Source organism: Ptiloglossa arizonensis, chromosome 4, assembly GCF_051014685.1.
Source record: "Ptiloglossa arizonensis isolate GNS036 chromosome 4, iyPtiAriz1_principal, whole genome shotgun sequence".
NCBI classification, from domain to species: Eukaryota; Metazoa; Arthropoda; class Insecta; order Hymenoptera; family Colletidae; genus Ptiloglossa; species Ptiloglossa arizonensis.
Genome location: NC_135051.1, coordinates 27,637,590 through 27,653,434, shown reverse-complemented (window position 1 = coordinate 27,653,434; position 15,845 = coordinate 27,637,590). Strand labels below are relative to the sequence as shown.

Below are 15,845 nucleotides of genomic sequence, written 5' to 3'. Positions count from 1 at the left end.
TTCCGCTTTAAGGTAGGAACGTTTACGGACGGCTCGAAGGCTTCTCGAGCGTAAGCCAGGAGTTTACAGCGTTAAGGGGCTTTCCTTTTGTTCCTGGTTGCATCTCGCTCGGCACCGAGCGGTTACGGTTCCTTTCGCTGGAACCGCACGGTCCTCGACGCGAACAGTATCGCCCGTTCGACACCCCCGCGCGATCATCTCCGAGATACCACCGTACCCCGACACCGACTAACGATTTTTCCTTCTCGCGACAGATGCTGGACGTCAAGGACACGGGCAGAGGCGTGTTCGTCTGCAGCAGTCCGGGTCCCGATCCTTACACGTCGCAGGATCTGTACAATCCCGTCTACGAGGAGCTCAGCAACGGTGAGTAATTTAATCGAGAATCCGTGTACGTACGCTCACGCGGGTGTTTCCGGATTTTTGCGTTCGCCCGACCATTCCGCGCGAGTTTCCACGGAACACGGTGAACGTTTCGACGTTTCGACCTTTCGAGCACACGCACAAACGCAAATTACACGCTCTCCTTCTAGATGAGACTTGCCTCTGAGGACTCTGAGGAGTAACGCGCGACCCTCGCGCGCAATCCTCGAGCGCGATCCTCGCGCGCAATCCTGCCAAGAGAGAACATAGGTAGGATTCGAGTACGCGCTTTCGAGGACTGCCGCCGGTCGGCTCCGGCTTAACTTGCGATTAACGTGTGGTTAAATTGAATCTGGATGTACTTTGATGTTAACCAAGAGCTAACACTGGCTTGCGAGTTTCTTGTGTTTCGGATCCTCTGGCTTGAATTAATCGTACACCTCCGCGCGGACGGTCGGTCCCTTTCTACTTTCTCCGAGACTCGGGCGATCGTCTCCCTTCGTAGATCGAGGAGAAGCAACGCTTTCGCCGAGTCCAGGGAGCGATACGCTTTCCAAAACGAGAAACCCTCGAAAGCGATTCTTTCTTCCGCGCTTATCTCCGTATTAATTCGACGAACTCTCGACAACGAAGTTCCGTGTCTAATCTCCGTCGGAACGGAATCGGAAGCTGTTCATCTTCTTCCCCGTGTATCTTGTTCCTTTCCCGCGGTGAGTATCTCGATAGCCTCCCTCTCCCGAGGTATCCATCCACGGCACTCCTCCCACCGTAACCTTTGGTGGAAGGAGATAAGCGCGACACGACCTCTGACTTATACTTCCCATTAGTCGGATGGCTAATTAGCATGGTGATGAGACTTTCGACGTTTGACGAGGAGAGACGGTAATCGAATATACATGCCGTGCCGCTCCCTAACCCGTTGTGCTTGTACAGGTGTACGTATCTAGGCTCACTCGCGCCTCTCGATCGCGGAAAGCGTATCGACGACGAGAAGGGCTAGCTTCGGCGATCCGTTCGCCCTTTGAGCGAAACGAAACCGTGTAACTCGATGTACGCGCGGCGATACGGTGTTACGCGAGATTGTATTCCCGGTTCTTCGGGGCGATAATTTATCTTGGTTAACGTCACCGTGGGCTGCTCTTGTCCCGTTGGGTACCTTTTCGTAGAAAAAAGTTTGGCCGAACTCGTCGAAAACCTTGCAACTTTTTACTCGAAAAGGACCCGACGATGGCGTCCAGGAGAGTCGAACTCGACGCTCGCGCGACCGAGTCGACCATGAAATACAATGCGGCCGTCGGCTGTCGCGCAAAGGGAACGTGTATTTTGCGGTTTTTGAATTATTTCGCGCGGTAACGAATTCCTCCTCGTTCCGTGGAATTTAGCGTCCCCGGGGAAATCCTGGCTCGCTCGCCATCGCTTCGAGCGCCGAGCGACAAACAAGGAAAGGTACACAATGACGGAGATTAAAAGTGCAACCACGGTAAACGGACGAGTATTCCTTCTTTTCTACTTCCTTTTGTAGATAAGAACCTACACGTACAACGAAGCGAAGATGGAACGCCGATCGGTAGCATTCGAGGGATCGTCAAAGAACGAACTTTAACGTCGATTATAATCGATAAACTTCCGTTCCGTTCCGTTCCGTTCCGTAAAGATATTGTTTCACCGTTAAACGCCATTTTTCCTTCGTTTTACCGGTTTTCGTTCGCCTCTCGCTTTTACGAGGCTCGTATCCGACGATAGGTCCTTGTTCCTCGTATCCCTCTGTACGAGCCACGGAAGCATACTCTGGACGCGCTACTCGTTCTCGTCTTGGTCCGTTTTTGCCCTCGGCCATCGCCGAACCAACGAGATAATTGGAACCGCGAAAGAACGCGGCCAAATCGCGCAACATCGAACGTTCGTATTTTGATTTCGACCGCGAACCCGTCGTGCTACTTTAATGATGCCGACGTAAACGAACACAGCTCTCGTTAGTGCCGAATTGATACGCGCAACAATACGATCGGTTAACGATCGCGCGACGTCGATAGACCGGCACGCAGGAGTCGCGCCGGTCAATTATCGGGATTAAATGCTGAAAACCGTGCCGGATCGAAGTAGGGAAAGGGAGAAGTGGCGTTAATAAAAGCGATGATAAAAAGGTGGGAAAAATCGGCAGAGTCGATTAAAAGCACGAGCTGTACGCGCGATACGCTCGCCCGTTCCTGGATTTCGTTCCACGACTAACGACGATAACACGCTTTGCTTCCCGTGGATACTTTCCCCCGATAATACCCTACCTCTGTCCCCGTTGCTCTAGTTTCCAAATAACACGACGGTCGATCTCCTCGACTAAATCGATCCTGACATCGATTCCCCGTTGAAAATTGAAAGCACGGTAACCGACTCGACTCGACTCGACTCGTTTCGTTTCGATTCGATTCGGTTTCATCCACCGCGCGATCGTAACTTTGACACGAGGATGAGATTGCCGGTTAATTAATTAACGTACCGTCCAATTAATTATCGTTATCGAACCGAGCGACGAATGCCACGGGTGCTCATAAATTATTCATCCGTTCCAGGGGACCATCCGGAAACGGACGAAGAGAGCGAGCTGAACGCTCGGAACCGGCTGCACCATCATCATCGGCATCATCACCGGCCGTCGTCCTCGTCGAAACCGGCGAGCGAGGACGAGTTCGCCGAGGACGAGCTCTCGGTCGGCGAGCCGTCCGAGGCCAGGATGCTCACTTCGAGCGGACCAACCTGGGGCACGTGTCCGGCCGGTGGCAGGCCACCGCGAGAAAGACGCGGTAGAAGCCCTAGGAGCCTCGACCGACGTAGAAGAGACAAGAATCACGATGTGGGGGAGTTCCACGAGGGGATGCTGCTGGACGCGTTGCTTCAGCTCTATCCTAGCGTCGCTGGTCAGTTTCAATTCGAAATCGGACACTCCTTCGATTCGCGAGTAACGATCGAATGTTTCGATTAACGCGGGGACTCGGTTTTCAGGCGTAGCTGGCACACGAACGAATAGCAATCAACGACAACAGTCCGTCCCGTCGGTGGCCCACAGGTTACCCTATTTCGTGCCCCCGATGCCAGCGACCAAGGCCCTCAGAGTCGAGGAGAACCCCTACGAGAGCGTGCCGGTGCTCGGACCCTTGCACCACTATTCCAGCCAAGGCAGAAGCAACAAGGACAGGTCTCGCAAGTCGAGCGAGAAGTACAAGTACGCCTCGCAGTACGGAGCGGACTATTACGGGCTCCAGAATCAAGACACCGCTCCGGTCTACACGCAAGTAGGGGCCGAATACTCGGACACCTATTCCCAGCCTACCGATCGTCTCTACAACGAGGACAAGTACACGCAACCGGTGTACTACGGGCCCAGAGACGGCGAACAAATCACTTCCGGTAGATTGTACCAAGGTCAACCGGACAGTAGTTTCGGCAGCGATAGCGGGTACAGTCATCACACATCCGGTACCACAGGTACCACCGGGACGCGTAGCAGCAACTCGAGGACGAATCATAGAAAGGACAAGCATCGAAACTCGCATCATTCCCATCATTCCGCGGATTACATCGTGTCCTAATGCTCGGTCGCGGAGAAGGTTCGCGGAGAAAGATCGAGTCCGAGAACGGCGGGAGGAAAATGAACGAGAAGCTTGTAATACTTTTTTAAAAAGTATCGATTCCGCGTTTCCTTTCGCGTATTTATTTCAGAGATCGTTTCTTTATTGTTTTTTCTTTTTTGTTTCTTACCGCGAAGAAGAGTATTTTATTTTCGTACGCGAAGCGGCAGAGTGCTAGCGATGTTTTTTGTTTTTTTTTTTTTTAATCGTTGCGCGTAACGTAGCGATGTATTTTAGTATTTCGAGACGTATTCGGAGCTCGATAATTGTATCGGGAACGACGGAAGAACGGTACTCGACGGAAGAGACCTTCGAAACAGGATGACGACGGTTCGGAGGAATATCCCACACAGAGCAATAAAAAGACTGTAAACGTGATGGTCGGACTACAAAGGAGAGGAGGGAGGGGGGATAAGAACAGTCACGCAAACAGTGATCTCTTAGTGATTTAGCAAGACTATTTAACAAATTATTTGTAATCCAATGAGACTCAGGCTGGTACCAAAGGACGCTAACAAGTACTTCGACTTTTTAGCCTTCTAGTTTGTAATTTATACAAGTAGAGCTACTCGCGAGACGATTTTAAACGCTAACGAGTTTCGTGCGAGACGTGCGACTACCTTTCGTAAAGCTGCCACGCGTTTCACCGAGAAGCAAAGTAGAAAACGAAAAATATATAAAAAAAAAAAGAAGAGAGAAGCGAAAAGGGGAAACAGTCGGAAGAGATTAACCGATCCACTGCCAAATAATCCTAAATAATAATCCGCAAAGACTGCCCACGACTGAGAGATATCTGCCAACTGGTTTCGTACAAAATAATTTGACACGACCACGCGAGAAGAGACGAATGGTCTCGCGCGCACGTTCCCATACGCCATCGATCAGACTGTAAAATAGGATCTAAATACTTTCTCGTGCACCTAGCGACTCACAGCGAAACCGTAGTAGCCATACGCGCGCACAGACGCACACACGCGGTAGTTTCACCCCAGTATAATAAGCGCACTCGTCGAGTTGCAGTATTTTCCTTCGTCAATTACAAACGGTAATTATCGTAGCACGGATAGCGTAACGTGCAGGCGCAAGCTCTCGAACGCGAACGCTCGGAGGGTAGCTAGCTGTATTTGCAATCTCGCGCGAGGTCACGGCGCGTTTGAATAAGAAAAACCATCAAGAAAGGGAGTATAGACGGGGCGCTTTCGCGAAAGACTTACTTTTGCAAAGTCTGCGTGTCCAAAGAGAATACATAGTGTTCGTTCTGCGAGCCCTCTCCCGCTCGTCCGACATTCTCAAAGCTCCTCCTCGGCAGATGGGTTACCCCAGAACCTCCAGACAACGGTTCGCCCGCGTGTCGCGACGTTTCCTTTCGCGACGGATCAAGCAACGATAGCCTGTCGTTTCTTTGAATACGCGAAACGGCTCCTTTGATACGGGATCGTCTTTCGAAATGTGCGTTCGCGGAAGGAAGGACGCGCGCGCGCGCGCCGAACGACCTTAATAATACTCTCGCAGAATTTTAGCCGTCGATATTATCGACGTTGTCGCGCACGACCCTGGATTTCTAATTTTTGGTAGTCGCACGATTTTCCGCTCGCGAGACGCCTCTATCACGCTGCCAGAGAGACAGACCAAGACGAGAGGTAGGATAATCGAGGGACGGTATTCTTACTGCGGTCGAAACAAAATTCCTCGGCCACTGGAGTCACGGAGGGTGTGTTCGGACACGTTTTCGCGAAGATGGGAAACCGATGGGAGAAGCGAAACGGTGTGGCGGGGATAGCGGCCTCGAGCGGTCGGTTGATTTCGTCTCGACCACAGACTGTACAGGCACACACCGGTACATATACATACAATATACAGAAGCAACCATACCTATACATACTTTAAGTGTAAGAAAGTAGACAACTATTCGCGAGCGACCCCGTGTAAATACGAAGCAGGAAGCGAAGGGAGAGGGTGTGGGAAAAGTGGCCGTATTCCTCCGGTGTAGCATAGCTGTATCATATCCTTGTCAAACGTTTTCGTGTGCGTGCGTGTGTGACGTATGACGTGTGACGTGTGCCATGAATAAACGGGAAAACGGAGATCGAATTTAATATATGTGTATGCGCATACATTTACATACACACGTGTATGTATACATGGATAAATAAAAGTGTATAATTTTTAAATTATTTATAACGAGCAGCGCATTGTACGTCGCGAACAGCGACTACGCGTGTACGAGTTGACACGAGAGTGAAACGACACGGAGTGCGAGAGAGAGGAAGAACGATCGAAAAAATGGCATAGAGTGGATATTGAATTATTCAAACGGGTCGTCCGGAAACGATTCTTTCGGATTCCCGTGCACCTCCCCTTCCGCTTCTTGGTACTGTACACTCTTTAGGTGCATTTAGAGCGAATACCTCGCGACAAAGAAAAGATCACTCTGTTGTAAATATAATTTTATATGTACGACCCGAAGAATTAGGTGTGTGTAGTAGCGAACACGCTACCAAATAGTCGCACGCGGAAGACCAACCCCTATCGAGCACCTCCCCCTAATTCAAAGATCGGTTTCCCCCTAATAGACAAGTAGCGTTCGTCGTAATTGGAGATTTCGTGTATATCTCGTAATTGAACATTTTCGTCGCGGAATAAGAGCGAGGTAAACAATTTCGTATCCGAGAATTCAAAAGTCCTTGATTCAGGGGTGCACGAAAGGGGAAACGAAGTACGCGAGCGAAAATAAAAGTGAACCGTAGGTGGTGTAACACGTACTTATATCGCGGGGAACGAAATCGCACGACCAGTCACGTATGATCAAAGATGCGTACAATCAAAGAGTGCGAGAGAAAAGAAACGCGTTCACGACGTGGTAAACGCTCTTGCGCGAAACGGTGTCGAGGGAAACGCACGACGGAATTAGACGAGGGACAAACGCTTTTTGTACGATTTTACGTCCATGTTAGTCAAACACGTTTTTCAAGATCGTTTTTTATATATATATAAATATATGCGGTATATAAATAGATATATACACACAGATACGCGTGTACAGTAGGTACGACGAAATCTAATTTATTATCATTGTTCTTATTTAAAGAAGCGGGGACATCGTTGTATCCCCCGGCAGCCTGCAATCTGTATTCGCTACCAAGTACTTTATCGCAATCGAAGAATCGTTATATCGACACTGATGCGGAATGCGTATAGTGTATTAATGATTATTATTATTATTTTATTATCATTATTATTATTATTACTATTCCTTTTATTACATTATTATTGTCATTATTATTGCTACGCATTGCGACCAGAGTCGAAATCGAAGAGTTTGATTTTGCCTTTCGTTTCTCCTTCTTTCAGAGTTTTCGCGGAAAGCGAAGACAGAGGAGCGCGTAATCTTAACAAGACGCGAAGAACGAACGAGAGGTTTCCTTTCCATTTCGGAACGCGTATACGAGTCGCGAAATTTCTTATTTATTGTTCCGTTCGAATGGGAGAACGGGGGTATCGCGTTCCTCCCCATTAGTCTCGCTAATTTTAGCTGCGATTTAGCAATATAGGCAGAAAAATGCAGAGGACAGAGAAAAAACATAGGCACTAGAGTACCTCGGAAGAATAACAAGTAGCACTCTTGAAAGTTAGCTTGCACGGGCGTTCTCCTTTTCCATCGTGCCGCGTTGTAACGAAACCGTGGATAATCGAGGAAAAATGAATCAAAGGGTAAATAGAAAAGGGTTAAAATCGATCGTTCGAAGGGGAGGAAAGAAAGCCCGGTGAATCGTAGCGGGATCGTGAAAGAGCACGTGAAATCGGCCCGATCGATGGGGAGAACACCAGCTCGCAGAACAGGGTAACTAGCTCTAACATCTATCTCTTACATCACTTAAGAAAGAAAAAAAAAAAGACTCTATCACACTCGTTCACCTTATGGTACCACAGGTTCACTCTAATCACGAATGTCGGCCAAGGCTAACTCGAGACACTATCACACCTTCGTACTAATAAACGATTTACTATTCAATTTCATCGAACGTCTATGTCATTTCGTTCCCCTCCTACCAAAACCGGGTTGAACGTAACGAACAACATTTCGCCGACCAATTAACGACATTCCGCGCAATTTTGTTCCCGAAATCAAGCGGAACAATTTCATCGTGGTTAAATTGAAAAATATGACGCGCCGAACGCCCCGATAGTTAAACATTCGTTAATCGGTAGAGACGAGACGAGCACGAGTAATGTGTAACAACGCCGAACGACGAGGGATAACTCGACCGCGAGTCCAATTTTGCGCGCATGTTTTTCATTAGCCGCGCATCGGTTAGCACGAATGCAAATCACGAAATCGTTCGTCGCGGAATAAACTTTTCATCGTTCCGCGCGCGTTTACGAAATTCCGACAGCGCTCGGGAAATGGTACCGCTCCCGAGGTCCGATCGAAATTGCATCGTTAACAACAGGAGATAGGGTTTCGATCGCGGAACGGTACCAAAAATCACAGCTACGATTTTCCACGGCAAGAAGAAAAAAAAAGTGCCAATCTAATTATGTACTCACAGGCGACTTCGATTGCAACCGTTCGTCCGTTGGTTCGTCCGTTTGGTCAAAAGGAAGCGAGAGAAAGACAACACTGTCCAACACACATTTTGCTTTCCAATAACCAATGGGCGATCCTTGTAGAGCCCCACTCCTAAACAAGAATGCGAAAGTCAAATTCCTGTATCATTTTTTCAACCCGATTTCCGAAAAAACACGAGTTTCTATAAAAACTCTGAATTTTCGAAAATAACGAGGTATCACTTGAAAAGTAAAAACGTTGCAAAGTTCTAATTGGTCTTCGAAAATGCAGGAAAGTTTCTCGAATATAATGATAAATAATTTATTCTTTTTAATCACAAATAGTTATAAATTAACGTCAAACTTTAAAAAAGTGCCAATCTGTTTTCGTTCTGTGCGTTATTTTTATATTTTTACAAAAAGTTCTTTACCTAAGACGAAAGCTCTACTCAAGATCGGATTCAGTAGACAGTTCTAAAGAAGAAACTGCTCGAAAGAAGAATTGAAACGACTTACATTTTGAGCAGCACGAAAAAATATTCGACGGCAAAGCGTGTACAGCAGTTTGCGGTTCTGTCCTATTTTCTCATATATTTCTGTGGATACCAATCGCCAAACTATGATGTACTTCATAATCAGTTTTGATTAACAGATATTTCATTGATATAATATTCTAAATTCGCAGCCAATTAGCTCGGTACCAATCGCGACGAAGAATTATTGTTCGTCGCGAGTAGTACCGATTACCAGGTCTCACCACGTGGAGGTTGCTGCGAGCGGAGACCCGGAGAGAGATAGATGGAATCAAAGTTCCATCGATCTCCCTCGACGCGCGATACAAACGAAGTTACTAAACTAAGGAGATGGAAGGAATCAAAGTTCCTTCGATCTCCTGGTTTAATTCTGCCGAGCGATTACATTTTGGACAAAATTAGGCAAAATTGGGAAAGACGCGACGCGTACCGTGTAGTTGGTCCTACTAGGTCTATCCCGTTTCCCCTCGGTGGGCCCGATTGTCGAGGAAATGCGCGACGCCGTCCACTCCACTAGAGGAGTGCCCCGTTTCTCCCAACTCCGCGATCAGGAGCACGAGCAAAGCCCGGACCTGACCCACGGAGGATGACGAAGAGAGGGTCTTATGCTGGATCAAGGGCTTCCGCAGGGACCGGCAAAAATACCAGCCCCTGTGTTCGCAGCATGTTCTCTCTCTAAGCTGACCCACCAGAAGAGACGGCGATAGACCGTTCGGACCACCTACACGGCCGGTCACTTGCTTATGCAACAAGCAGTGGTGACCGGACTGAGAAACGGGGAAGCGAGAAAAAATAAGCTAAAGATTGGATAATTGCTCGGCAGATCACAGATATTCGTACATGGTGGCCTTAAAACTAACTTAGTCTTAGATTAACTAAAGATCCCACGGCGGATGCGACGAGGAAGTCCACTTGTACCTACCCGAGAGAAACCTAAAGTCAAGGCATGATAGAGAATAGAAATGAAGTTGGTTAGTGGTTAAATACAGTCATGCGGTAACAAAGAAAATAAACAAAGCAGTGACAAAAAAATAAACATGGAAAAACAAGTACAAAGTAAAATCAGAGAAGAAATAAATTAAATTAAACAAAGATGAAGGAGTACTGGCCACCGCCTACCAACGGTCAGTACCAAGTGGTCCGTGAAGGGTCCAGAAACCTAAAATGGAGTCATCCGTCCACCTCGGAGGCGCCCCGTGGAATGAAACTTTTGGCAACCGGGGGCCCCGTATATACCCACAACAAGGTCACTTACCCCTACTTCGATTGTCTTTGTTCGATCTAACCGAATATTTCAAGAAATTGATCGCTTTTAGGCCATTATTTATACTAGGACATTCTTAATAATTGTTTAAACTATGTTCCTACGACGGTTGTTAATAATTATGATAAATAAACATCAAGATATAGCGAAATCTGCAAAGGGAAACGGTTTCGGTGAATGTTTGTCCATCCACGCGATTGTTATTAACATTTACGCATATTCCCAATATTAATCGAACAATGTGCATCTTATTTAGGCATTAGAAATGATTAAGTAACTTGTAGAAATTGATTTTGATCGAGATTCGAAGGAAAAACGTGTTTCGTAAAGATTTAAAGCATGGAAAGTAATAATTGTCAATTTGCTACATTAGTTTAACATTTTTTTCATTCTTATAATTTACACAATACGCGTAGAAGTTGTATTTTTTACTGAAAAGCGGCGAAATTCAATTAATCGCTCTTTTAGATAGAAAAATCATCGTGATGAACACTTGGGAATCGATAATCGATATGTGTAGCCTTGAAAATTTCGGTTGAACCTCAATAACAATAATTCCACCGCGAACCAAAATTACCTGAACGAAATGATATTTTAAGCGTTTATTTATACTAGGACATTGTTAATAATTGTTTAAACTATGGTCGTATGACGGTTGTTAATAATTATGATAAATAAACATCAAGATATAGCGAAATCTGCAAAGAGAAACGGTTTCGGTGAATGTTTGTCCATCCACGCGATTGTTATTAACATTTACGCATATTCCCAATATTAATCGAACAATGTGCATCTTATTTAGGCATTATAAATGATTAAGTAACTTGTAGAAATTGATTTTGATCGAGATTCAAAGTAAAAACGTGTTTCGTAAAGATTTAAAGCATGGAAAGTAATAATTGTCAATTTGCTACATTAGTTTAACATTTTTTTCATTCTTATAATTTACACAATACGCGTAGAAGTTGTATTTTTTACTGAAAAGCAGCGAAATTCAATTAATCGCTTTTTTAAATAGAAAATCATCGTGATGAACACTTGGGAATCGATAATCGATATGTGTAGCCTTGAAAATTTCGGTTGGACCTCAATAACAATAATTCCATCGCGAACCAAAATTATTTCAGCGAAATGTTATTTTAAGCGTTTATTTATACTAGGACATTGTTAATAATTGTTTAAACTATGGCCCTTCGATAGTTGTTAATAATTATGATCAATAAACATCAAGATATAGCAAAATCTGCGAAGGGAAACGGTTTCGATGAATGTTTGTTCATCCACGGGATTGTTATTAACATTTACGCATATTCCCAATATTAATCGAACAATGTGCACCTTATTTATGCATTACAAATGATTAAGTAACTTGTAGAAATTGATTTTGATCGAGATTCGAAGTAAAAACGTGTTTCGTAAAGATTTAAAGCATGGAAAGTAATAATTGTCAATTTGCTACATTAGTTTAACATTTTTTTCATTCTTATAATTTACACAATACGCGTAGAAGTTGTATTTTTTACTGAAAAGCAGCGAAATTCAATTAATCGCTTTTTTAAATAGAAAATCATCGTGATGAACACTTGGGAATCGATAATCGATATGTGTAGCCTTGAAAATTTCGGTTGGACCTCAATAACAATAATTCCATCGCGAACCAAAATTATTTCAGCGAAATGTTATTTTAAACGTTTATTTATACTAGGACATTGTTAATAATTGTTTAAACTATGGCCCTACGATAGTTGTTAATAATTATGATAAATAAACATCAAGATATAGCGAAATCTGCAAAGGGAAACGGTTTCGGTGAATGTTTGTCCATCCACGCGATTGTTATTAACATTTACGCATATTCCCAATATTAATCGAACAATGTGCATCTTATTTATGCATTATAAATGATTAAGTAACTTGTAGAAATTGATTTTGATCGAGATTCGAAGTAAAAACGTGTTTCGTAAAGATTTAAAGCATGGAAAGTAATAATTGTCAATTTGCTACATTAGTTTAACATTTTTTTCATTCTTATAATTTACACAATACGCGTAGAAGTTGTATTTTTTACTGAAAAGCGGCGAAATTCAATTAATCGCTTTTTTAGATAGAAAAATCATCGGGATGAACACTTGGGAATCGATAATCGATATGTGTAGCCTTGAAAATTTCGGTTGAACCTCAATAACAATAATTCCACCGCGAACCAAAATTACCTGAACGAAATGATATTTTAAGCGTTTATTTATACTAGGACATTGTTAATAATTGTTTAAATGTCCATCCACGCGATTGTTATTAACATTTACTCATGTTCCGAACATTTATGTTAGAGAATGCATCTTAGTTATGCATTGTAAATGATTGATTTGCCTATAGAAATTAAATTTGATCGAAAATTAATGTAAAACGTGGTATTCATATGTTTCTCGATTTTCGATCGAAATTAATATTTGTAAAGTAATTAATGATTTGTAATGCACACACAAGATGCACATTGTAATGTTAATATTCGGAACGTGCGTAAATGTTAATAACAATCACGTAAATGAACAAACATTCACCGAAACCGTTTCCCTTTGCAGATTTCGCTATATCTTGATGTTTATTTATCATAATTATTAACAACTATCGTAGGGCCATAGTTTAAATAATTATTAAGAATGTCCTAGTATAAATAAACGCTTAAAATAACATTTCGTTGAAGTAATTTTGGTTCGCGATGGAATTATTGTTATTGAGGTCCAACCGAAATTTTCAAGGCTACACATATCGATTATCGATTCCCAAGTGTTCATCACGATGATTTTTCTATCTAAAAAAGCGATTAATTGAATTTCGCCGCTTTTCAGTAAAAAATACAACTTCTACGCGTATTGTGTAAATTATAAGAATGAAAAAAATGTTAAACTAATGTAGCAAATTGACAATTATTACTTTCCATGCTTTAAATCTTTACGAAACACGTTTTTACTTCGAATCTCGATCAAAATCAATTTCTACAAGTTACTTAATCATTTATAATGCATAAATAAGATGCACATTGTTCGATTAATATTGGGAATATGCGTAAATGTTAATAACAATCGCGTGGATGGACAAACATTCACCGAAACCGTTTCCCTTTGCAGATTTCGCTATATCTTGATGTTTATTTATCATAATTATTAACAACTATCGTAGGGCCATAGTTTAAACAATTATTAACAATGTCCTAGTATAAATAAACGTTTAAAATAACATTTCGCTGAAATAATTTTGGTTCGCGATGGAATTATTGTTATTGAGGTCCAACCGAAATTTTCAAGGCTACACATATCGATTATCGATTCCCAAGTGTTCATCACGATGATTTTCTATTTAAAAAAGCGATTAATTGAATTTCGCTGCTTTTCAGTAAAAAATACAACTTCTACGCGTATTGTGTAAATTATAAGAATGAAAAAAATGTTAAACTAATGTAGCAAATTGACAATTATTACTTTCCATGCTTTAAATCTTTACGAAACACGTTTTTACTTCGAATCTCGATCAAAATCAATTTCTACAAGTTACTTAATCATTTGTAATGCATAAATAAGGTGCACATTGTTCGATTAATATTGGGAATATGCGTAAATGTTAATAACAATCCCGTGGATGAACAAACATTCATCGAAACCGTTTCCCTTCGCAGATTTTGCTGTATCTTGATGTTTATTGATCATAATTATTAACAACTATCGAAGGGCCATAGTTTAAACAATTATTAACAATGTCCTAGTATAAATAAACGCTTAAAATAACATTTCGCTGAAATAATTTTGGTTCGCGATGGAATTATTGTTATTGAGGTCCAACCGAAATTTTCAAGGCTACACATATCGATTATCGATTCCCAAGTGTTCATCACGATGATTTTCTATTTAAAAAAGCGATTAATTGAATTTCGCTGCTTTTCAGTAAAAAATACAACTTCTACGCGTATTGTGTAAATTATAAGAATGAAAAAAATGTTAAACTAATGTAGCAAATTGACAATTATTACTTTCCATGCTTTAAATCTTTACGAAACACGTTTTTACTTTGAATCTCGATCAAAATCAATTTCTACAAGTTACTTAATCATTTCTAATGCCTAAATAAGATGCACATTGTTCGATTAATATTGGGAATATGCGTAAATGTTAATAACAATCGCGTGGATGGACAAACATTCACCGAAACCGTTTCCCTTTGCAGATTTCGCTATATCTTGATGTTTATTTATCATAATTATTAACAACCGTCGTAGGAACATAGTTTAAACAATTATTAACAATGTCCTAGTATAAATAAACGCTTAAAATATCATTTCGTTCAGGTAATTTTGGTTCGCGGTGGAATTATTGTTATTGAGGTTCAACCGAAATTTTCAAGGCTACACATATCGATTATCGATTCCCAAGTGTTCATCACGATGATTTTTCTATCTAAAAGAGCGATTAATTGAATTTCGCCGCTTTTCAGTAAAAAATACAACTTCTACGCGTATTGTGTAAATTATAAGAATGAAAAAAATGTTAAACTAATGTAGCAAATTGACAATTATTACTTTCCATGCTTTAAATCTTTACGAAACACGTTTTTCCTTCGAATCTCGATCAAAATCAATTTCTACAAGTTACTTAATCATTTCTAATGCCTAAATAAGATGCACATTGTTCGATTAATATTGGGAATATGCGTAAATGTTAATAACAATCGCGTGGATGGACAAACATTCACCGAAACCGTTTCCCTTTGCAGATTTCGCTATATCTTGATGTTTATTTATCATAATTATTAACAACCGTCGTAGGAACATAGTTTAAACAATTATTAAGAATGTCCTAGTATAAATAATGGCCTAAAAGCGATCAATTTCTTGAAATATTCGGTTAGATCGAACAAAGACAATCGAAGTAGGGGTAAGTGACCTTGTTGTGGGTATATACGGGGCCCCCGGTTGCCAAAAGTTTCATTCCACGGGGCGCCTCCGAGGTGGACGGATGACTCCATTTTAGGTTTCTGGACCCTTCACGGACCACTTGGTACTGACCGTTGGTAGGCGGTGGCCAGTACTCCTTCATCTTTGTTTAATTTAATTTATTTCTTCTCTGATTTTACTTTGTACTTGTTTTTCCATGTTTATTTTTTTGTCACTGCTTTGTTTATTTTCTTTGTTACCGCATGACTGTATTTAACCACTAACCAACTTCATTTCTATTCTCTATCATGCCTTGACTTTAGGTTTCTCTCGGGTAGGTACAAGTGGACTTCCTCGTCGCATCCGCCGTGGGATCTTTAGTTAATCTAAGACTAAGTTAGTTTTAAGGCCACCATGTACGAATATCTGTGATCTGCCGAGCAATTATCCAATCTTTAGCTTATTTTTTCTCGCTTCCCCGTTTCTCAGTCCGGTCACCACTGCTTGTTGCATAAGCAAGTGACCGGCCGTGTAGGTGGTCCGAACGGTCTATCGCCGTCTCTTCTGGTGGGTCAGCTTAGAGAGAGAAC

The 15,845-nt window shown here is 42.4% G+C and overlaps 1 protein-coding gene across 3 annotated transcripts in view; it reads left to right on the top strand.

Moving 5' to 3' along the window:
* Window positions 1–8,003, top strand: part of Pxb (putative Hedgehog signaling attenuator pxb) — a 171,410-nt gene extending 163,407 nt beyond the window's left edge. For all 3 annotated transcript variants that reach the window (XM_076309645.1, XM_076309646.1, XM_076309644.1), the window contains 3 exons: window positions 255–366; window positions 2,931–3,275; window positions 3,361–8,003. In XM_076309645.1, the coding sequence (XP_076165760.1) occupies window positions 255–366; window positions 2,931–3,275; window positions 3,361–3,947 (1,044 nt within the window). In that variant the 3' untranslated portion in view covers window positions 3,948–8,003. The remainder of the gene's footprint in view (window positions 1–254; window positions 367–2,930; window positions 3,276–3,360) is intronic.
* The last annotated feature ends 7,842 nt before the right edge of the window (window positions 8,004–15,845 follow it).